The sequence below is a fragment of the Antennarius striatus genome, chromosome 2 (genome assembly GCF_040054535.1).
Source record: "Antennarius striatus isolate MH-2024 chromosome 2, ASM4005453v1, whole genome shotgun sequence".
NCBI classification, from domain to species: domain Eukaryota; kingdom Metazoa; phylum Chordata; class Actinopteri; order Lophiiformes; family Antennariidae; genus Antennarius; species Antennarius striatus.
The window spans coordinates 16,077,007-16,092,896 of record NC_090777.1 but is presented as its reverse complement, the minus strand read 5'-3'; the positions used below and the strand labels follow the sequence as shown (position 1 = coordinate 16,092,896).

Sequence of the window (15,890 nt, the reverse complement as noted above, 5' to 3'; positions counted from 1 at the left end):
CGACTGCAATACCGCTCGTGCTGCCCCAATTATCTGTCCAATCTCACGCTCCATTGTTCCCTCATTCGTGAACAGGACCCCAAAATATTTAAACTCCTTCACTTGTGGAAGGACCTCATTCCCCACTCGGAGAAGGCAGTCCACCAGTTTCCTGCTGAGGACCATGGCCTCAGATTTGGAGGTGCTGATCCTCATCCCCGCCGCTTCACACTTGGCTGCAAACTGGACCAGTGAGCGCTGCAGGTCACAGGCGATGACGCAAACAGGACCACATCATCTGCAAAAAGCAGCGATACAATCCTCAGGCCACCAAACTGTAACCCCTCCTCACCACGACTATGCCTCGATATCCTGTTCATGAAAATCACGAACAGAATTGGTGATAAAGTGCAGCCCTGGTGAAGGCCAACAGCTACTCGGAACAAGTCTGACTTACTGCTGAGAACCCGAACGCAGCTCTCACTTTGGGCGTACAGGGATTGGATGGCCCTGAGGAGAGGCCCCCTCACCCCGTACTCCCGCAGTACCTCCCACAGTATATCCCTGGGGACCCGATCATACACCTTCTCCAAGTCCACAAAACACATGTAGACTGCATGGGCATACTCCCAAGCCCCCTCTAGGATCCCTGCAAGAGTAAAAAGCTGGTCCGTTGTTCCACGACCAGGATGGAACCCACATTGTTCCTCCTCAATCTGAGGTTCGACAATCGGCCGGACCCTCCTTTCCAGCACCTTGGAGTAAACTTTCCCAGGGATGCTGAGGAGTGCGATGCCCCTGTAGTTGGCACACAAACCCTTTTTAAAAAGAGGAACCACCCCCCCAGTCTGCCACTCTTTCGGCACTGTCCCAGACTTCCACGCAATGTTAAAGACGTGTGTCATCCATGACAGGCCCTCAACACCCAGAGCCTTTAGCATTTCCGGGCGAATCTCATCAACCCCTGGGGCTTTGCCACCGTGAAGTTGTTTAACTACCTCGGTGACTTCGCCCCAAGAGACTGACTTGGATCCCCCATCATCATCCAGCTCTGCCTCTGCAACAGAGGATGGGTCAGATGGGGTAGTTGGATTCAGGAGTTCCTTAGAGTGTTCCTTCCACCGACCAACAACCTCCTCAGTCGAGGTCAAAAGTGTCCCATCCTTGCTGTATACAGCCTGGATGGTCCCCCGTTTCCCCCTCCTGAGGTGTCGGACAGTCCTCCAGAACAACTTTGGTGCCATCCGATAGTCCTTCTCCATGGCCTTTCTGAACTCCTCCCACACCCTCTGTCTTGCCTCCGTCACAGCCGAGGCTGCAGTCCTTTTGGCCTGTCGGTACCCTGCAACTGCTTCAGGAGTCCCCAGGGACAACATGCCCCTGAAGGCCTCCTTCTTCAGTTGGACGGCTACCCTGACCACCGGGGTCCACCACGGTGTTCGAGGGTTACCGCCCCTTGAGGTACCCAAGACCTTGAGACCACAGGTCTCAGCTTCAGCTTCAGCAATGGAAGCTTTGAACATCAACCATTCTGGTTCAATGCCCCCAGCCTCCACAGGGATGCATGAGAAGCTCCTTCGGAGGTGTGAATTGAAGGCCTCACGGACCAAGTCTTCCTCCAGACGTTCCCAGTTCACCCGCACTACTCGTTTGGGCTTACCAGGTCTATCCAAAGCTTTCCTCCGCCAATGGACCCAACTCACCACCAGGTGGTGATCAGTTGACAGCTCTGCCCCTCTCTTCACCTGAGTGTCCACACGGTCGAAGGTCAGATGATACGATCACAAGATCAATCATTGACCTCCGACCCAGGGTGCTCTGGTACCAGCTACAATTATGAGCATCCTTGTGTTCAAACATGGTGTTAGTTATGGACAATCCGTGACTAGCACAGAAGTCCAACAACATAACACCGCTCGAGTTTAGATCAGGGAGGCCATTTTCCCAATTACGCCCCTCCAAGTGTCTCCATCATTGCTGACGTGTGCATTGAAGTCCCCCAGGGGAACAATGAAGTCCCCTGCAGGGATCCCACCAAGGACCCCATTTAGGGACCTCAAGAAGGCCAAATACTCTGAACTGATATTTGGTGAGTACGCACAAATAACAGTCAGAGTTTTCCCTCCCACAGCCTTAAGGCGTAGGGAGGCGACCCTCTCATCCACCGGGGTAAACTCCAATACAGCGGCACTCAGCCGGGGGCGTGTGAGTATCCCCACACCGACCCTAAGCCAGATTCTGCCGCCCAGGTCTGGTCCGTCGTGACCCCCTGTCATCACTGCCACGCATATGGCAGCGCACCCGACCCCATCGTTCTGCCCTGCGGCGGGTGGCACCACCACCACCACACCACACACGCACGCACGCACGCACAAGCACACGAACACACACACACACACACACACTGTGTGCCAATCACTGGGTATACCCACCATTGGAATTCTGTACACATCTGGCATTAAAAGGCATTGGCCTATAATATCTCCATAATCCAGATATACACTTGCTAAGGAATTATCCAAATATTTGTTGTTATTCAAAATATGAGATTCGATTAATCAATATCACTGAAAAGATTCAAATTTTTTAAAAGTGGTTACGGTTCAGAATACTCCAAATGTTTTGAATGTTGTGAAGGGCCAAACTAATATCTGGAGAGCCACTGGTCCACAGACTGGTCAAGGATGAAGAGGGGAGGTGGACCATGATGGAAAGGTGACTGACAAAAATACAAGGTCTCCACTTTGGCAGACTCCAAGACAACAAAACAAGCAGGTGGCCATGTTTACCGAAAAATATAGAGACAAAAATGAGGGGAAGGAGGACGTGTGCAGCAAGCTTGGTGGTGTTTGTTGCAAAGGTAACACTTGTTATTGTTTACCTTTATAAGGATCTCAAATGTAAACATACTAGTGAAGACATAGTCTGCATAGCCTAGGATCTGAGGAGGCAATCAGAGTGACATAAGCACGCAGCGTTACTAAAGCTCTACTCAGCACAGCACGACACAGCACAGCACAGGTCATTTACCTTCAACAGGATCTCAACAGTAAAGATTGCGGTGAAAGCATAGTCAAAATAACCAAGTATCTGCAAGAGGCAATGCACAAGTTCAAGTCATCAAGTCGTTCCAGGACAGCAGCACAGAGAGATTAAGTAGATCAAGTGAGAGCCAGACACAGATGGAGATACCTACTGCTGGTATGTTAAAGCAGCAAAACTAGATCATCCATAGAAAGCTACATTTATAGTTTATAGTTACATTTCCTACGCAAACTGTCACAAATAAGTTTGTCATGATAAGACATTAATTATCATACTGCATCAAGTTATAACTTATAAACTAAACAGGCCTTACATGGTAGTAAGTTACTACTAGAGTTCCTGATTGAAATAACAATTATTAACTTAAAGAAAACCTGTAAATACTTCTGGTAGTTTGTGTATATTTGATAAAAATGACTGAAAAAGACCCTTGCAGTGTGAAAAGTGAAAATAGTTAATGAAGCATTCAATCTATAGTCCATTCTAAAAATTTACAATTGCAAGGCTTTATTGCTCATACACTGTATATGCTCTAACATGAATTAATGAAAAAGAAGCAGTAAAGTTCCCGACAGCATTCAAACAGGCTATTTCTTTCCGGACACACGGCCTCCATAAACCTCTCATGTATTTTATGATATATAGATGGCAACGGTGACAAGAGTTACCATATAGGTAAAAACATTCAAACAAGGTCCCCTGTTGTTACATGAATTAACTGTAGTAGAAAAAGGCAGGTTTCTGACAGTGCAGTAAAAGAGAAAAATGTGTCTTAGCAGAAATACAATTGAAAAAGCTATTGTTGATCCACATGTCTGTAAATAAACTTCACAGCACCAAAATGCTGACTGTGCACTCTGTGTTTCTATGTGAAGGAGATGGCGAAAAGTTTATTTCATTGGCCAAATCAAAATTAGTACACAGCAGAATTTAGGACACATCAGGTGTTATGAACAGCTTTATGAACAGTAGCTGCTCAACTCAAGTCACCGTAAGTCATGAGATTTTGACGAGCCACAGTGAACAACACCAACACCCTGAATCTGAGTCATTTAAACAGAATTCAGCTCTTCCGCTAAATTACTCTTACATCTGTGTGTCTGTTCTAAAAGTCCTTCTGTGATTGAATGTGTGTGTTTGGATGTAAGCTATATAGACAAATAAGCCTTTCAAATTTACAGAGTAGGTCTTTAGGACACATTCATACCACAATGCCTGGGTTGTTTACGTACAATATTGCGAGCAGAGAAGTTGCGTATTGGGTCCTCTGCAGCCAGGGAGACAGAGCTGAGCATGATGAAGACCAGGATGAGGTTGGTGAAGATCTGATGGTTGATCAGTTTATGGCAAAATACGCGAAAACTACAGCAGAAAGTTAAAAAGGGGAGATGGAGAGACAGAGAGAGAGTCGGGGGGCAGAGAATTCACATGAATACAACTGGAACTCTGGGTTGTGTTACATCTTTAATTCTTTATTATTATTTGTATGCACTTAAGTCGACTCACGGGTTGGTGCTGCTGAAGATGAAGAAGGCGCTGCCTACTGGGATGGGCGGAGTCTTCTCCTTAATGGTGAGTTCTGACAGTCTCTGTGGGCGGGGCCCTGATGGGACCGCTGGGAGATCTTCATTATTTTCGTCATCATCATCATCATCATCACACGCTAAAAGACAGAATAGTTTTAATCTGGATTTGTAATACGATGTCCTCATGAATCTCACTGCAGATTGTTAGCTCTTTTCTGGCATGACCTTCTGTAAACTTTGCTGATTTATTTATAGACAGTATTAAGTACATTTTTCACGGTATCTTAAGTTTACGGTAATAAGGTGCAGATTTTCAGACTTTTTTGGTGACAGATAGATAGTGGATAGAATACCGGTTCATCTGTCTCATTATGGATATGCTTTACATCTTTGTATATTAAAAGTATTAGGTGCTGATAATGTGAGCTCTGCGACACAACAGGAAAACTGGGAAGTGGTTTTTTGTCAGATTTTTCACTATTTACCTGGAGAGTTGATGGCAGGGTACGGCTCTTTGTCTTCCTGTAGCAAGACCTCTGCTGGAACCTACACAGTGTCACACTATAAGGTAATGGCTTACACAACCATAAAATAAAATCTGCAGAAAAATAATAATCAACTACATATATCCTGGAAACCTTCATCTGTGTGACAAATCACTCAGACAACCTAAATTCACCCAGTAACTATGGAAACGACAAAGCCATACATGCTTCAAAAGTTTCTGAATAGCAAAATACACCAATTCATCACTCTGTTTTTATGTGCAGAAATTTATTTAGGAAATTATGAACCAATTGTGAGATTTGATCTGAGACAAAACCAATGAACAGAATGAACCACGTGAACATCCTCATGTAGGTCATGGAACAATTTTTTATTTCTTGCTAATAATTGAAATGAAATGACTTATGAGAACTATTTGGTCTTTTACCTTGGTCTCTCCATCCTTGCCTTCTATCATTTCAACTCTTTTTTCTGTGCTTCCATCCCTGTTGGGGAGAAATGAGTCGAGGAGAAACTGATGAGGCAGCACTATGTCTTTCTGCCAACACCAAGTGCTTTTGACAGACGTGACAAAAGTTTATAAAAACAATCTGACACTAAAAATGTGTAATATTGAGGCATATTGAGCTGTACTTGGTGCTGTTCTTCCTCTTCTTGGCCTCTTCTTCCTCCTTCTGTGCTGTATTGAGACTCTCTGCATCAGCCAGGTTGTCAACAGCAATGGCCAAGAAGACATTCAGCAGGATGTCTGGTCACATGACTTAAGGAGAAAACACTGACCCCCCCCCCCCGACCCCCCCCCCCCACACACACACACACACACACATACACACTCACACACACAAGTTAAGTTAAGAATGTGTGTTTTCAGCTGTCAGGATACAGTTTCCACAGATAAAAAGAATGATGAAGTAAATGCAGACCACCATTCCAGAGGAGGCTGGGCCGCCATACGCCATGATCCCATCATACATCACTGTGTTCCAGTCTTCTCCCGTCAAGATCTGACAAACATGACATACATTTGAGGCCACTTCACACCAAATGATTCATATTCCACACCAGTCAGCTCATTGTCCTCGTTGCTGCAGCATAATCATGAAACGCCCACATTGTCTGTGCACCATTCACTACATGTGGGATTAAAACTGACTCCCGTGATTTCTTGGTCACCTGATTAATATGTCAATTGTGTAGTTGAATAAACATGTTAATGTTATTGATGGAAATTAGCAAAAACATTCAGATTTAGTTGATAATGACTGGTTAATTTTTTCCCCATGCTGAGTTATGATACTTTTATTGTTATTTTACGCTCTCTATGTCATCTAGTCTTACTGATGGTTATTGTGTTCAAATGAAGTTAATAAAACTGAACACTCACCTGGAACACAGTAAGCAGGGCCTGAGGGAAGTTATCAAATGTGCTCCGTTTGGTTACGGTCTCATCAAAGTTAAACTTGCCCCCAAAAAGCTGCATGCCCAGCAGTGAAAATATAATGATGAAGAGGAAGAGCAGCAACAACAGTGAGGCGATGGACTTCATGGAGTTGAGGAGAGAGGCCACAAGGTTGCTTAGAGATGCCCAATGACTGGAGAGGAAAAATGATGACATAACAGAAGGGCAAACACACACACACACACACACACACACACACACACACACACACACACACACACACACACACACACACACACACACACACACACACACACACACACACACACAGAGGTATATATAGATTGGGGCATTATTATTACATTAAGTTATAAATTATATTTTTTTTAGAAACACATTTTTTACACTGGTTCTTTGTTTGTCAGTCTGTTGACATTTTCAGGACCTGTTTCACAATGATAAGATCTCAGTTTCCATGTGTCCCTATTCAGGGAATCACTTTTAGATATCCAGTGTAGACCTTCCTCTGAAGCTACAGCCCAGTCTGGCTTCACTCTGCTTTATTAAAAAATGTGTAGGTTTATGTTTAATCTTCTTAGTGGATGATCCTTGCAAAGGAAAACCATTACAGTTTTTAGAGAAGTAAACAAACATATAATGCTTATGGTGGTGCAGTTGGTAGCATTGTTGCCTCGCAGCAAGAGGATCCTGGATTCATCATCATGTGACTTCTCCATGTTGAGTTTGTATGTTCTCTCGAGGACTCCCCTTAAGCATGAATGTGAGTGTGACTGTTTGTCTGTCTTTCATATTGCTAAACTATCAATATATCCGGGGCCTGCTGGGATAGCTCCCCCGTTGGTGACCCTAAACAGGAAAAGCAGTTGAGAAAATGAGTGAATGCATAAACAAACACATAACTTACCGTGTGACCTTGAAAATCCTGAGGAGTCGTACGCAGCGGAAAACAGAAATTCCCAGTGGAGACATGATGGCCAGCTCCACCAGGATGGTCTCTACGATGCCTCCACACACCACAAAACAGTCGAAGCGGTTAAACAGGGACACAAAGTAGGCCTGCAGCCCCAAACTGTACATCTTCACTAGCATCTCCAAGGTGAACATCGCCAGGAGAACTTTGTTGGCTATGTCTAGAGAGAAGATGATGTAGTTCAGGAACAAATCATCAAACATATAATGATTAAACAAAGTCAGGGAAACTGACTGAATGAATGTTTGACAATCAAACTGAAGAAAAAGAGCAAAACAGCTACCCTGCACTTCAGTCAGCCAGTCTGGTTGGTTGTAGTGCTCTGAGGCGATGGTGAGGGTGTTGAGGAACACCAAGACAATGACCAGCCAATAAAACATCACTGATTTCACGGTGGCACGGCACTTCCTGCGGCAGAATCGGTTCCAGCGTCGCCACTGACGACTGACCGACAAATAAATCCATTTTAGTTCAATGGTGAGGGCACGTGTGACTTTGTTCTTCCTGTATATGGATTTGATTGTAACATTTTGTGTCTCACAAACGATGTAACAGATGAGGCACCATGAAATAAACAAAAATGCATAAGGGCAACTTATGAATGAGAGGACTTTAGTAAACGAGTAAACAAGGATCAACACAAGAGAGATAGATAAAGAGAGTCTGGTGAGACATAAAACACGACAGGTGTTGACTCAACTGAAAATCATTAGATGGAAACATTGGGAATGAATTCAAATAAGAGGCAATAATTAAACATGCACGGCACACTGAATGACGTAATGACGAAGGCATCAACCAAACAGTGTCAAACAGCACTGGAGCACTGACCTGCACTTTGACTTAGTTATTTTCTGACTGGGAAGAATAAAACATGAGCAAACTATAAATAGAGAATCCACCCTGTGTTTGAGTCACATTTATATTTTGTAAAACATCCGTTGTTCAATAATTCAAAGAGGTCAATTCTATTTATTACCTGACAATAATAACATTAATAATGCGTTACACTCACCACAGGGGTCCACAGCAGGGGGATTTTTCCTCCACTCCATTGTGATTGTCTGTGTTCACTGATTCTGTCTCACTAGTGGGAATACTCGCTGCAGTGTTACACACACACACACACACACACACACACACACACACACACACAAACACACACACACACACACACACACACACACACACACACACACACACACACACACACACACACACACACAAATAGTAGTGAGGAAACGTAATAAGGGGCCGTGTTTATAACACGGGTTAACACATACATATGTGACCTGATGTTTAAACTGTCATCATAACAGATTTCCTATTGACGCTCATGCATTCTGGTTTGGCTTGGCTCCAGGCTGGTGAAATGTGTTTGAAGATGAATGCAGTTTATATAGAAAATAATATATAGAAAGATGAATGTTAAAAAACCCCACAAGCAATCTACTGTGCAGAGAAATGCACATAAGACTAACATAAGGTGTGTCAGTAATTCTTTAAAATAAAACAAATAAGCAAATCCAAAAAAACAAACAAATGCACCATACTGACTGCAAGAGCTGTCTGCAAATCTATCAATTGTTGTACACATGTCAGATGAAATTTGCATCTTTCTTTTATGTGTCATACTGTATGTCTTATTGCCCAAGCGAAACCAAAACAAATATAAATAATTCAGGCGTACTGTAAGAGTTAATGCTGGCTGACTCCTTCTCAAAGTGTGACCACAGGGACAAGGAAATCTTTCATGTTTTGTTTAATCATAAAGCATTTTTGCTCTTAAAGCTGGAGAATGGCAGCTCCCAGTTCGGAGCCTTGTCAACCAGCTGTCCTGTTCTGTGAACACTGCAAAATAATGAATTTGAAGGTTTTTGCATAGATTGAGTCACAGTGAGAAAATGCTGCCACATCTGAGTCAAATCTAAAAAAATTATTGTATTTTTTAAAGATTGGTTGTTTGATTGATTGGAAAATATATCAAAATGTAAATGTTGTCACTCAAATTGGAGTTACTTTTGTTGAAAGCTGGATCTTTTCAGCACTAATTGCATTACTCAGTTTCAGTATTTGAACAAATTATTTGATCTATGTCTGTATGCTGTGTTAAATGGTTACAAAATACAGTTTGTTGGAAATCATACATTTATTCATGCATAAAATATTCTCTTTATGGGTGAAAAAATGAAAAGAATCAAAAATGATTATGGTTGGATGAGGGATATGAACACAAACACTTTGCAGTTGTGGAACTCAGACAAAGCTGTGCATCTAAGCATCACTTCAATTACAAAGTGTTTTCAAAGTAAAAATTAAAGAACAGAAAATTTTCCATCAAAAAGATGAATATAATATCTAATCCTTTAGCAAAGGTCAAGACTTTTGTCATATTTTTTTACTTTGTATGGCATCGGTTGTGTGTAGTCAAAAGTAGTTTGAATGTTTTCAACAATCTGAACATGCCTTTCTGTGGGATATAGTAAAAAATAAATCAAACTCATGATGAATCCAGATCTTGTGTTTTATTCCTAACATTAGAACTACTGTCCCCTAAATTAAAAGCCAGAGGTTGTTGCTGCTCTCCAACATCCTCCCATCAGCTGTCTTCTGTTCTATAGTGTTGATTCACAAGGACAAATAGATGCAGAGGAGTTCGGAGATGATGAATAACATGTTGGTGCTAGATGACAAAATTATGATATGAAAGTAAACAACAAAGGGCAAGCAAACACAACGGAAAACAAGCATAAGCAAAACTCATGCAGGCAGAGGCAACCTCCAGGAAAAGATGGACTGTTCCAACTGGCACACACTTGCACACACACACAAACACATTTACCCTGTGTCTCTGTGGACTGGGTGAACCAGCCAAACTTCCCTTTCTTCTTCTCAGTGAGGTCAGCCAGAGTGACCCCTTGGGGTTACCAACATGCAGTTCACACAGCCATACATCAGAGGAAGCAGTGAGTCAGTAACACAGCAGAACAGAGAGAGAGAGGAACGTACAGCAAGAGACAGCTGCAATACAAACAGGTACAAATACAGCTACAACAGTATGTCCAAAAGTTACAACACACACATATTGGACATACAGTAAATCCTCTGGAAACAACAGGCAGACTGCAGAACATGAGCATGACTATGTTGTCCTACACAGTACGATTAAGCTATTATATCCACTTGTACTTGTTGCATGAGGCACAAGCTTTTCATAGAAATGAAAATAACATTTGCAGAAATGATTTTATACAACATATTTGGTAACTGAAGCATCATAACATATTTGGTAGAAAACAGTAATCAATAAAATGTAAACCATGCCACTGGCATATATTGTAGATCAGCTAAAATAAAGAGAAACTTTGTCCTAAAATTATAATTTACAGTCATAATTAAATTTAATTGAAAGATGATTTCTGGACAGAGTAACTTCTAATGCAGTTTTAAACTGGAAATTATTTGTAATAAACAAGAATTTAGTGACACAAGATAAAAGGCAGAAAAGAGAAACTGGAGGAATGCATTAAGAAAAAAGGAAGAAAAAAGGAGACAAAGAGAAAAACACTAATCTTAAATTTACGGACAGTTTTTACAAGGCACATGGACACTGCAGGAATCAAGTAGAGAAAGTTAGTGACTTGTTGCAAAGGAAAAAGTAGGGTAATTATTGGAGGTTGGAGGAAATAAATACACACCGCTGCACTTTAAGGCACTTTAGCAGTAAAGAGAGACAAGGCTGTAGCAGCATCACATTGCAAAGAGTGGACACACTCCTAGGTTCACAGCACATAAAATCCACCACACAAATCATTACATTTTTTTAAGTTGTGACCTACATTACCCACAATGCACCTTGATCTATCACATTTTGGCAAATTTCATGATCTATAGACTTATAAAGCCTTAAGCCAGTACTTTCATACCAAATATGTAAATATTAGAAAAGAAATAGAAATAACTGAAAGGTGGTAAAAAAAAAAAGTTGAACTGAAAACTTAAAGTATGTTATTTCAGGAACTAACTTTGCTTGGACATGAATCAAAATTAACTACTTAAAACCTGCGTAAACCACCTGATCTCATTCTGACGGAAAGCGTGGGACTAAACCATCTGCTGAGTGCTCAGACAACATCATCCATACAAGTTGCTGCACATACTGTAAGTGTTACACAACATGACTTTTGGGAGGATATTTCAGACCAAAAATGAAAAGAAAAAATAACTTCCAGCATTTATGAGAACAAATAGTATATGAAAGAAAGAAATATATAACCATAAACATATTTGTGTTCTTTATTTGTTGGTTTTTGTGATGCCACATTTGTTTTGGCAAAGTAGAAATCTGTTTCCAATGTAGTGAAGACTTTTTGAATATGGAAATTAACTATCATTATCTGTTATGTTGACTGTGCACCTAGGAGTGTTGACCAGTGAACAAGAATCAACAGTAGGTTAAAAACAGTTTGAAATATATTATTCCTAAAATTGATTTTTATTGGCACAGTTTTAAAAGTTCATCCATCCATCCATCCATCCATCCATCCATCCATCCATCCATCCATCCATCCATCCATCCATCCATTCATCTTCTTGTAGACAAAACGATCATAATCGTCTTATTTACAACTGTTAGAATAATGTATATAAGTTATCTCATATTTACTCTTTTACTTTTCCTTTATTCTTTGTATTACATCCCATGACCATACAAATGTTTATATCTGTGTGTAAGTGTATTGCTATGTTTTAAGTTCTTTTCCAGGCAGACGAAATCAGCAGGGGGATCACCAGAGTGTTAGTGGGAGTCATTTGAGTAGGATGCGACCTCTGAATGCTAATAAGAATGACTATGGTTGTTATCTTCAAAGGAGAGGATGTCTTAAACAGATTAGAATGACTGTGTCACTTTTTTATTGCATCATGCCAGAACATGATGCAATAAAAAAGTGTTTTTCTGCCCCCCATCCCTTAGAAAAAATAAATGTAAACAGGGACTGCCCTAAATAAAAAGAGGGTTCGGCAGAGAAATCTTCAGAGCGGATAGACATTTGTAGCGAGCACATCTCTGTCCGTTCTCCTCGCGAGTAAAAAATATAAACTGTTGTCTTCTCCTATTTTGTCTGTGTTTTTAAATGTTCTAGGTTGTTGAACCTGACAACAACCCCTCTAGATGGTTACAGGTGAAAGGTAGGGTGCGCCCTGGAGGAGCTCGTTATGGGGTCACATGGAAGACAAGACAACCAAACAACAATGCACACACACTTATTAGTGGTGGGAGGACCTGAACAGAAACCACACACACACACATCAGGAGAACCTTGAAACTCCACACAGAAAGGCCCAAGGTGGAAAAGACCTTCTTGCTGTAAGGCAACAGCGCTAAACACTGCACCACTGTGCTGCTCACAGTTCTAAAAGTCCTAAAAGATTATTTTATTTTACTGTGTTGTGTTAAAGTTTAAAATATAACTACTGTGACAACCTTAAACTGTAAGAACGTCTGACATAAATGAGGCCAAAGCAAATAGAGGACATATAACAATCCATTACATGTTGTCCCACATTGACAATTACTGCATGAGAAATATGCTCACTGTGCATTTTTTTGTATTTGTAATTGCATGTATGTGTTTACTGTATATGCAATATTTCAATCACAGTTTTGTGTTCTGTCAGTGTTGTGTGATGTAGGTTTTCTGTCAAATGTGTTCTTGTATTATTAACACCCAGAGTTGATTCAGCTAGCTGTGTGTCACTCAAGCTTCTGAAGGGAGGAAGGAAGTCAGAGAGAATAGCTGGAATTAAACTGAATAAGTCTTTTATAGGTGACCCCTGCAGATATCTGCAGTCATTTCTACTGGGGTAGCATCAAATGGTAACATTTCCACAAAGACTCCCGTGAGCTCATCCTTCCTCAACATATCATCATAGGGTGAAGTATAGGGTCCAATCTAACAGTTAATGAGCATCTCTCAGTTTTCTAAACATACAAAAAAAAAATCCAAATTTTCATTCACCTTAACTCCAACTCACAGTACACACTCTCTGTTTCAGCCTTGTCCCAACAATTATTTGAGTAAACCAAATTAAATGTAAAGTAGAGAATCGTTTTCCTGATAAGAAATACAAAACCAAGAACAGACCACAAACCCAAAAATGACAAAGTTGAGTGAACATCCTGAAACCTAATAAAGTTTAAAAACAGAATGCTTAACATGCATTGGGCAGGGGCTCTTGAAAATGGCAGTGGACTGTGGGGCGTACCTGGAGAGATTTTTCATTCTCTACTAGGTTTCTTTTCAGTACTTCTTTAATGTAATATAAATAAAGTAGTCTAATGTTTCTCGTTATTTTAATGCTGCAGGTCAGTGAAAACCACTCAGGGTGTCCTGTTCCCACATTAAACCTCCCTCAGATCAGAATAAGCAGAATGTTATCACACTCTTTCGAGCACACACAACTTAACACCAAAATTTAATCTTGTGTTGTCATAGTGACCAGTACAAAACATGGATGACGCCATAGAAAAGACCTAAAATCATTGTAGCGCAATCGCCCACGTTCTAGGCTGAAGTCTCAGTTTTCACTCGCGGCCTTCACAGCTAGCACATAGAAACACAATGGAGGGGTAGGGTATGGTCTGCATAGGATGAGTCTCCAAAGCTCCAACCTAGACAGTAGCAGACTGCGGCTCACATACAAGTGACGAAAGTATTGAAAATAAGACAGAAGAAAACAATTCTAACCTTGATCTTAAAAAAAAAAAAAAGCAACATTTTTGAGAGAAATAAGACAACATTAATTGCTCAATCAATAACTATCAACATAGTATAAGTCAATAAAATTATTTTGTAGAAAAAAATCAGAATTTGTTTGTCCAGATGGTGAATGTCTCATTTTGGAGTGTGTCATTCTCATAGAAAAGAACAGAATTCGATGCATTAAACTGAAAGCGACAGATTCTACTGAATACTGAATGCATCCTTGAAGCTGACATGTTGTGCAACATGTTACACTGTCCTGTTATACCGGCTATGATATTTGACTATTGTTTCCCAGCATGTCATTTGTAATAGTAATGTAAGTAATCACAAGTAATCACAAGTAATCACTTGTACTGTTTTTATTGATCGTTCTTCACAAGCTTGGAAGACCTAGTCAACTTCTATGTGTGGGAAAAACACCTGTTAAAAATATAAGCGGGTTTGTCAGAGGAACAACACGTACATCAGTAATGATTTGCCATCCTCATGTGCCTCCTTACACTATCAGTGGGGCATAGAGAAGTGCAACAAATATCGAAAGAAATAAGAATATGAGGCTTTGAAATTAACAGATTAATCTTCATTCTTCATTTGTCTGCGTTATACAGGAATAAAATGAATTAAATCCAGGAAACTCACGGTTACGTTTGCCGTCCTCATCCCGCTCTTCCTCGTTCTCTGGGTCAATGTCCTCTGCCTGGGTGATCCAGTCCAAGTAGCCCTTCAGATCTTCCTCTAACTGCTGCTTCTCACGTAGCTTCTGGAAATCACCGCGAGCCTTGGCCTTCTCTCGCTCTTTAGAGAACTCTCTGGAGACGGCAGAGCAAAGTGACTGTTCAACCTGAGTCCAATACAAGTTCACCTGCTTCTGATAAGAATCAAATAATTATCTATGTATTTTCTAAAGATGATATAAAATACACAGATATTTATTTCAAATTTAATGCAGAATAAATATTTTTCCCTTTATATATTGCAAAACCTAATAAGTAAATATACTGAACCATTTCTGATGGTTCAGTTGTGTTTGGTAATATTGTGTTTGATAGAGATGAGTCCGTCTGTGATATAACATTCAAATGGTTCACAATCATTATAGATGAGTCTGCACTAACTTCAGATAGACTTACTTCATGTTTACTGGTACCCATTAGTGATAATGGGCATCCTTTCCATTAGTCAGATAAAACCAATCCAAAGATGTTTAAAAAGAATGAAAGGCTCGACTAGGTTGCATTTTTATTGCTTTAATATCTAATGTTTTCTTAGCTTTGTATTTTTATCATGTATTTTCTTCTTACATATTTGTTAGGCATCAACCACGTTAGAAATAATGTGTTTTCTGTGTTATACTCTATATTTGCCTGTGCTGTATATGTATGAATTCATCAGTTTTTAACCCAACCTTACAATTAAGTGATGAAAGTAATCAGTTACAGAAAAGGAAATAATACAAAGGAAGAGTAAAGTACAAACGTACCCACTCAGTACTCCCAGAACCAAGTTGAGAACAAAAAATGATCCAAAGATGACCAGACTGACAAAGTAGACCCACGGCAGCTCAAAGCCCATTGCATCATTCATCTAAAGAGAAACACAGGCAGAGCAGAAAAGAGGATCACACAAACTCAACCAGGTTTATGGAAAAGGTTTTACCGACTGTACACATCCTCTAT

At 40.7% G+C, this 15,890-nt stretch overlaps 1 protein-coding gene across 12 annotated transcripts in view; it reads right to left on the bottom strand.

Moving 5' to 3' along the window:
• Positions 1 to 15,890, bottom strand: part of cacna1db (calcium channel, voltage-dependent, L type, alpha 1D subunit, b) — a 75,071-nt gene that overhangs the window by 21,974 nt on the left and 37,207 nt on the right. For 5 of the 12 annotated variants that reach the window (XM_068334361.1, XM_068334435.1, XM_068334425.1 and 2 more), the window contains 14 exons: positions 15,695 to 15,798; positions 14,854 to 15,023; positions 8,463 to 8,550; positions 8,279 to 8,305; positions 7,731 to 7,891; positions 7,382 to 7,607; positions 6,442 to 6,649; positions 5,941 to 6,061; positions 5,691 to 5,805; positions 5,485 to 5,542; positions 5,036 to 5,096; positions 4,531 to 4,687; positions 4,257 to 4,386; positions 2,861 to 2,920 (listed from right to left, as the gene is read on the bottom strand). In XM_068334361.1, coding sequence (XP_068190462.1) covers positions 2,861 to 2,920; positions 4,257 to 4,386; positions 4,531 to 4,687; positions 5,036 to 5,096; positions 5,485 to 5,542; positions 5,691 to 5,805; positions 5,941 to 6,061; positions 6,442 to 6,649; positions 7,382 to 7,607; positions 7,731 to 7,891; positions 8,279 to 8,305; positions 8,463 to 8,550; positions 14,854 to 15,023; positions 15,695 to 15,798 — 1,686 coding nt within the window. Of the gene's footprint in view, positions 1 to 2,860; positions 2,921 to 3,009; positions 3,070 to 4,256; positions 4,387 to 4,530; positions 4,688 to 5,035; positions 5,097 to 5,484; positions 5,543 to 5,690; positions 5,806 to 5,940; positions 6,062 to 6,441; positions 6,650 to 7,381; positions 7,608 to 7,730; positions 7,892 to 8,278; positions 8,306 to 8,462; positions 8,551 to 14,853; positions 15,024 to 15,694; positions 15,799 to 15,890 lie in introns of all 12 variants that reach the window. The other 7 variants (XM_068334372.1, XM_068334416.1, XM_068334452.1 and 4 more) reach the window with 4 other exon arrangements.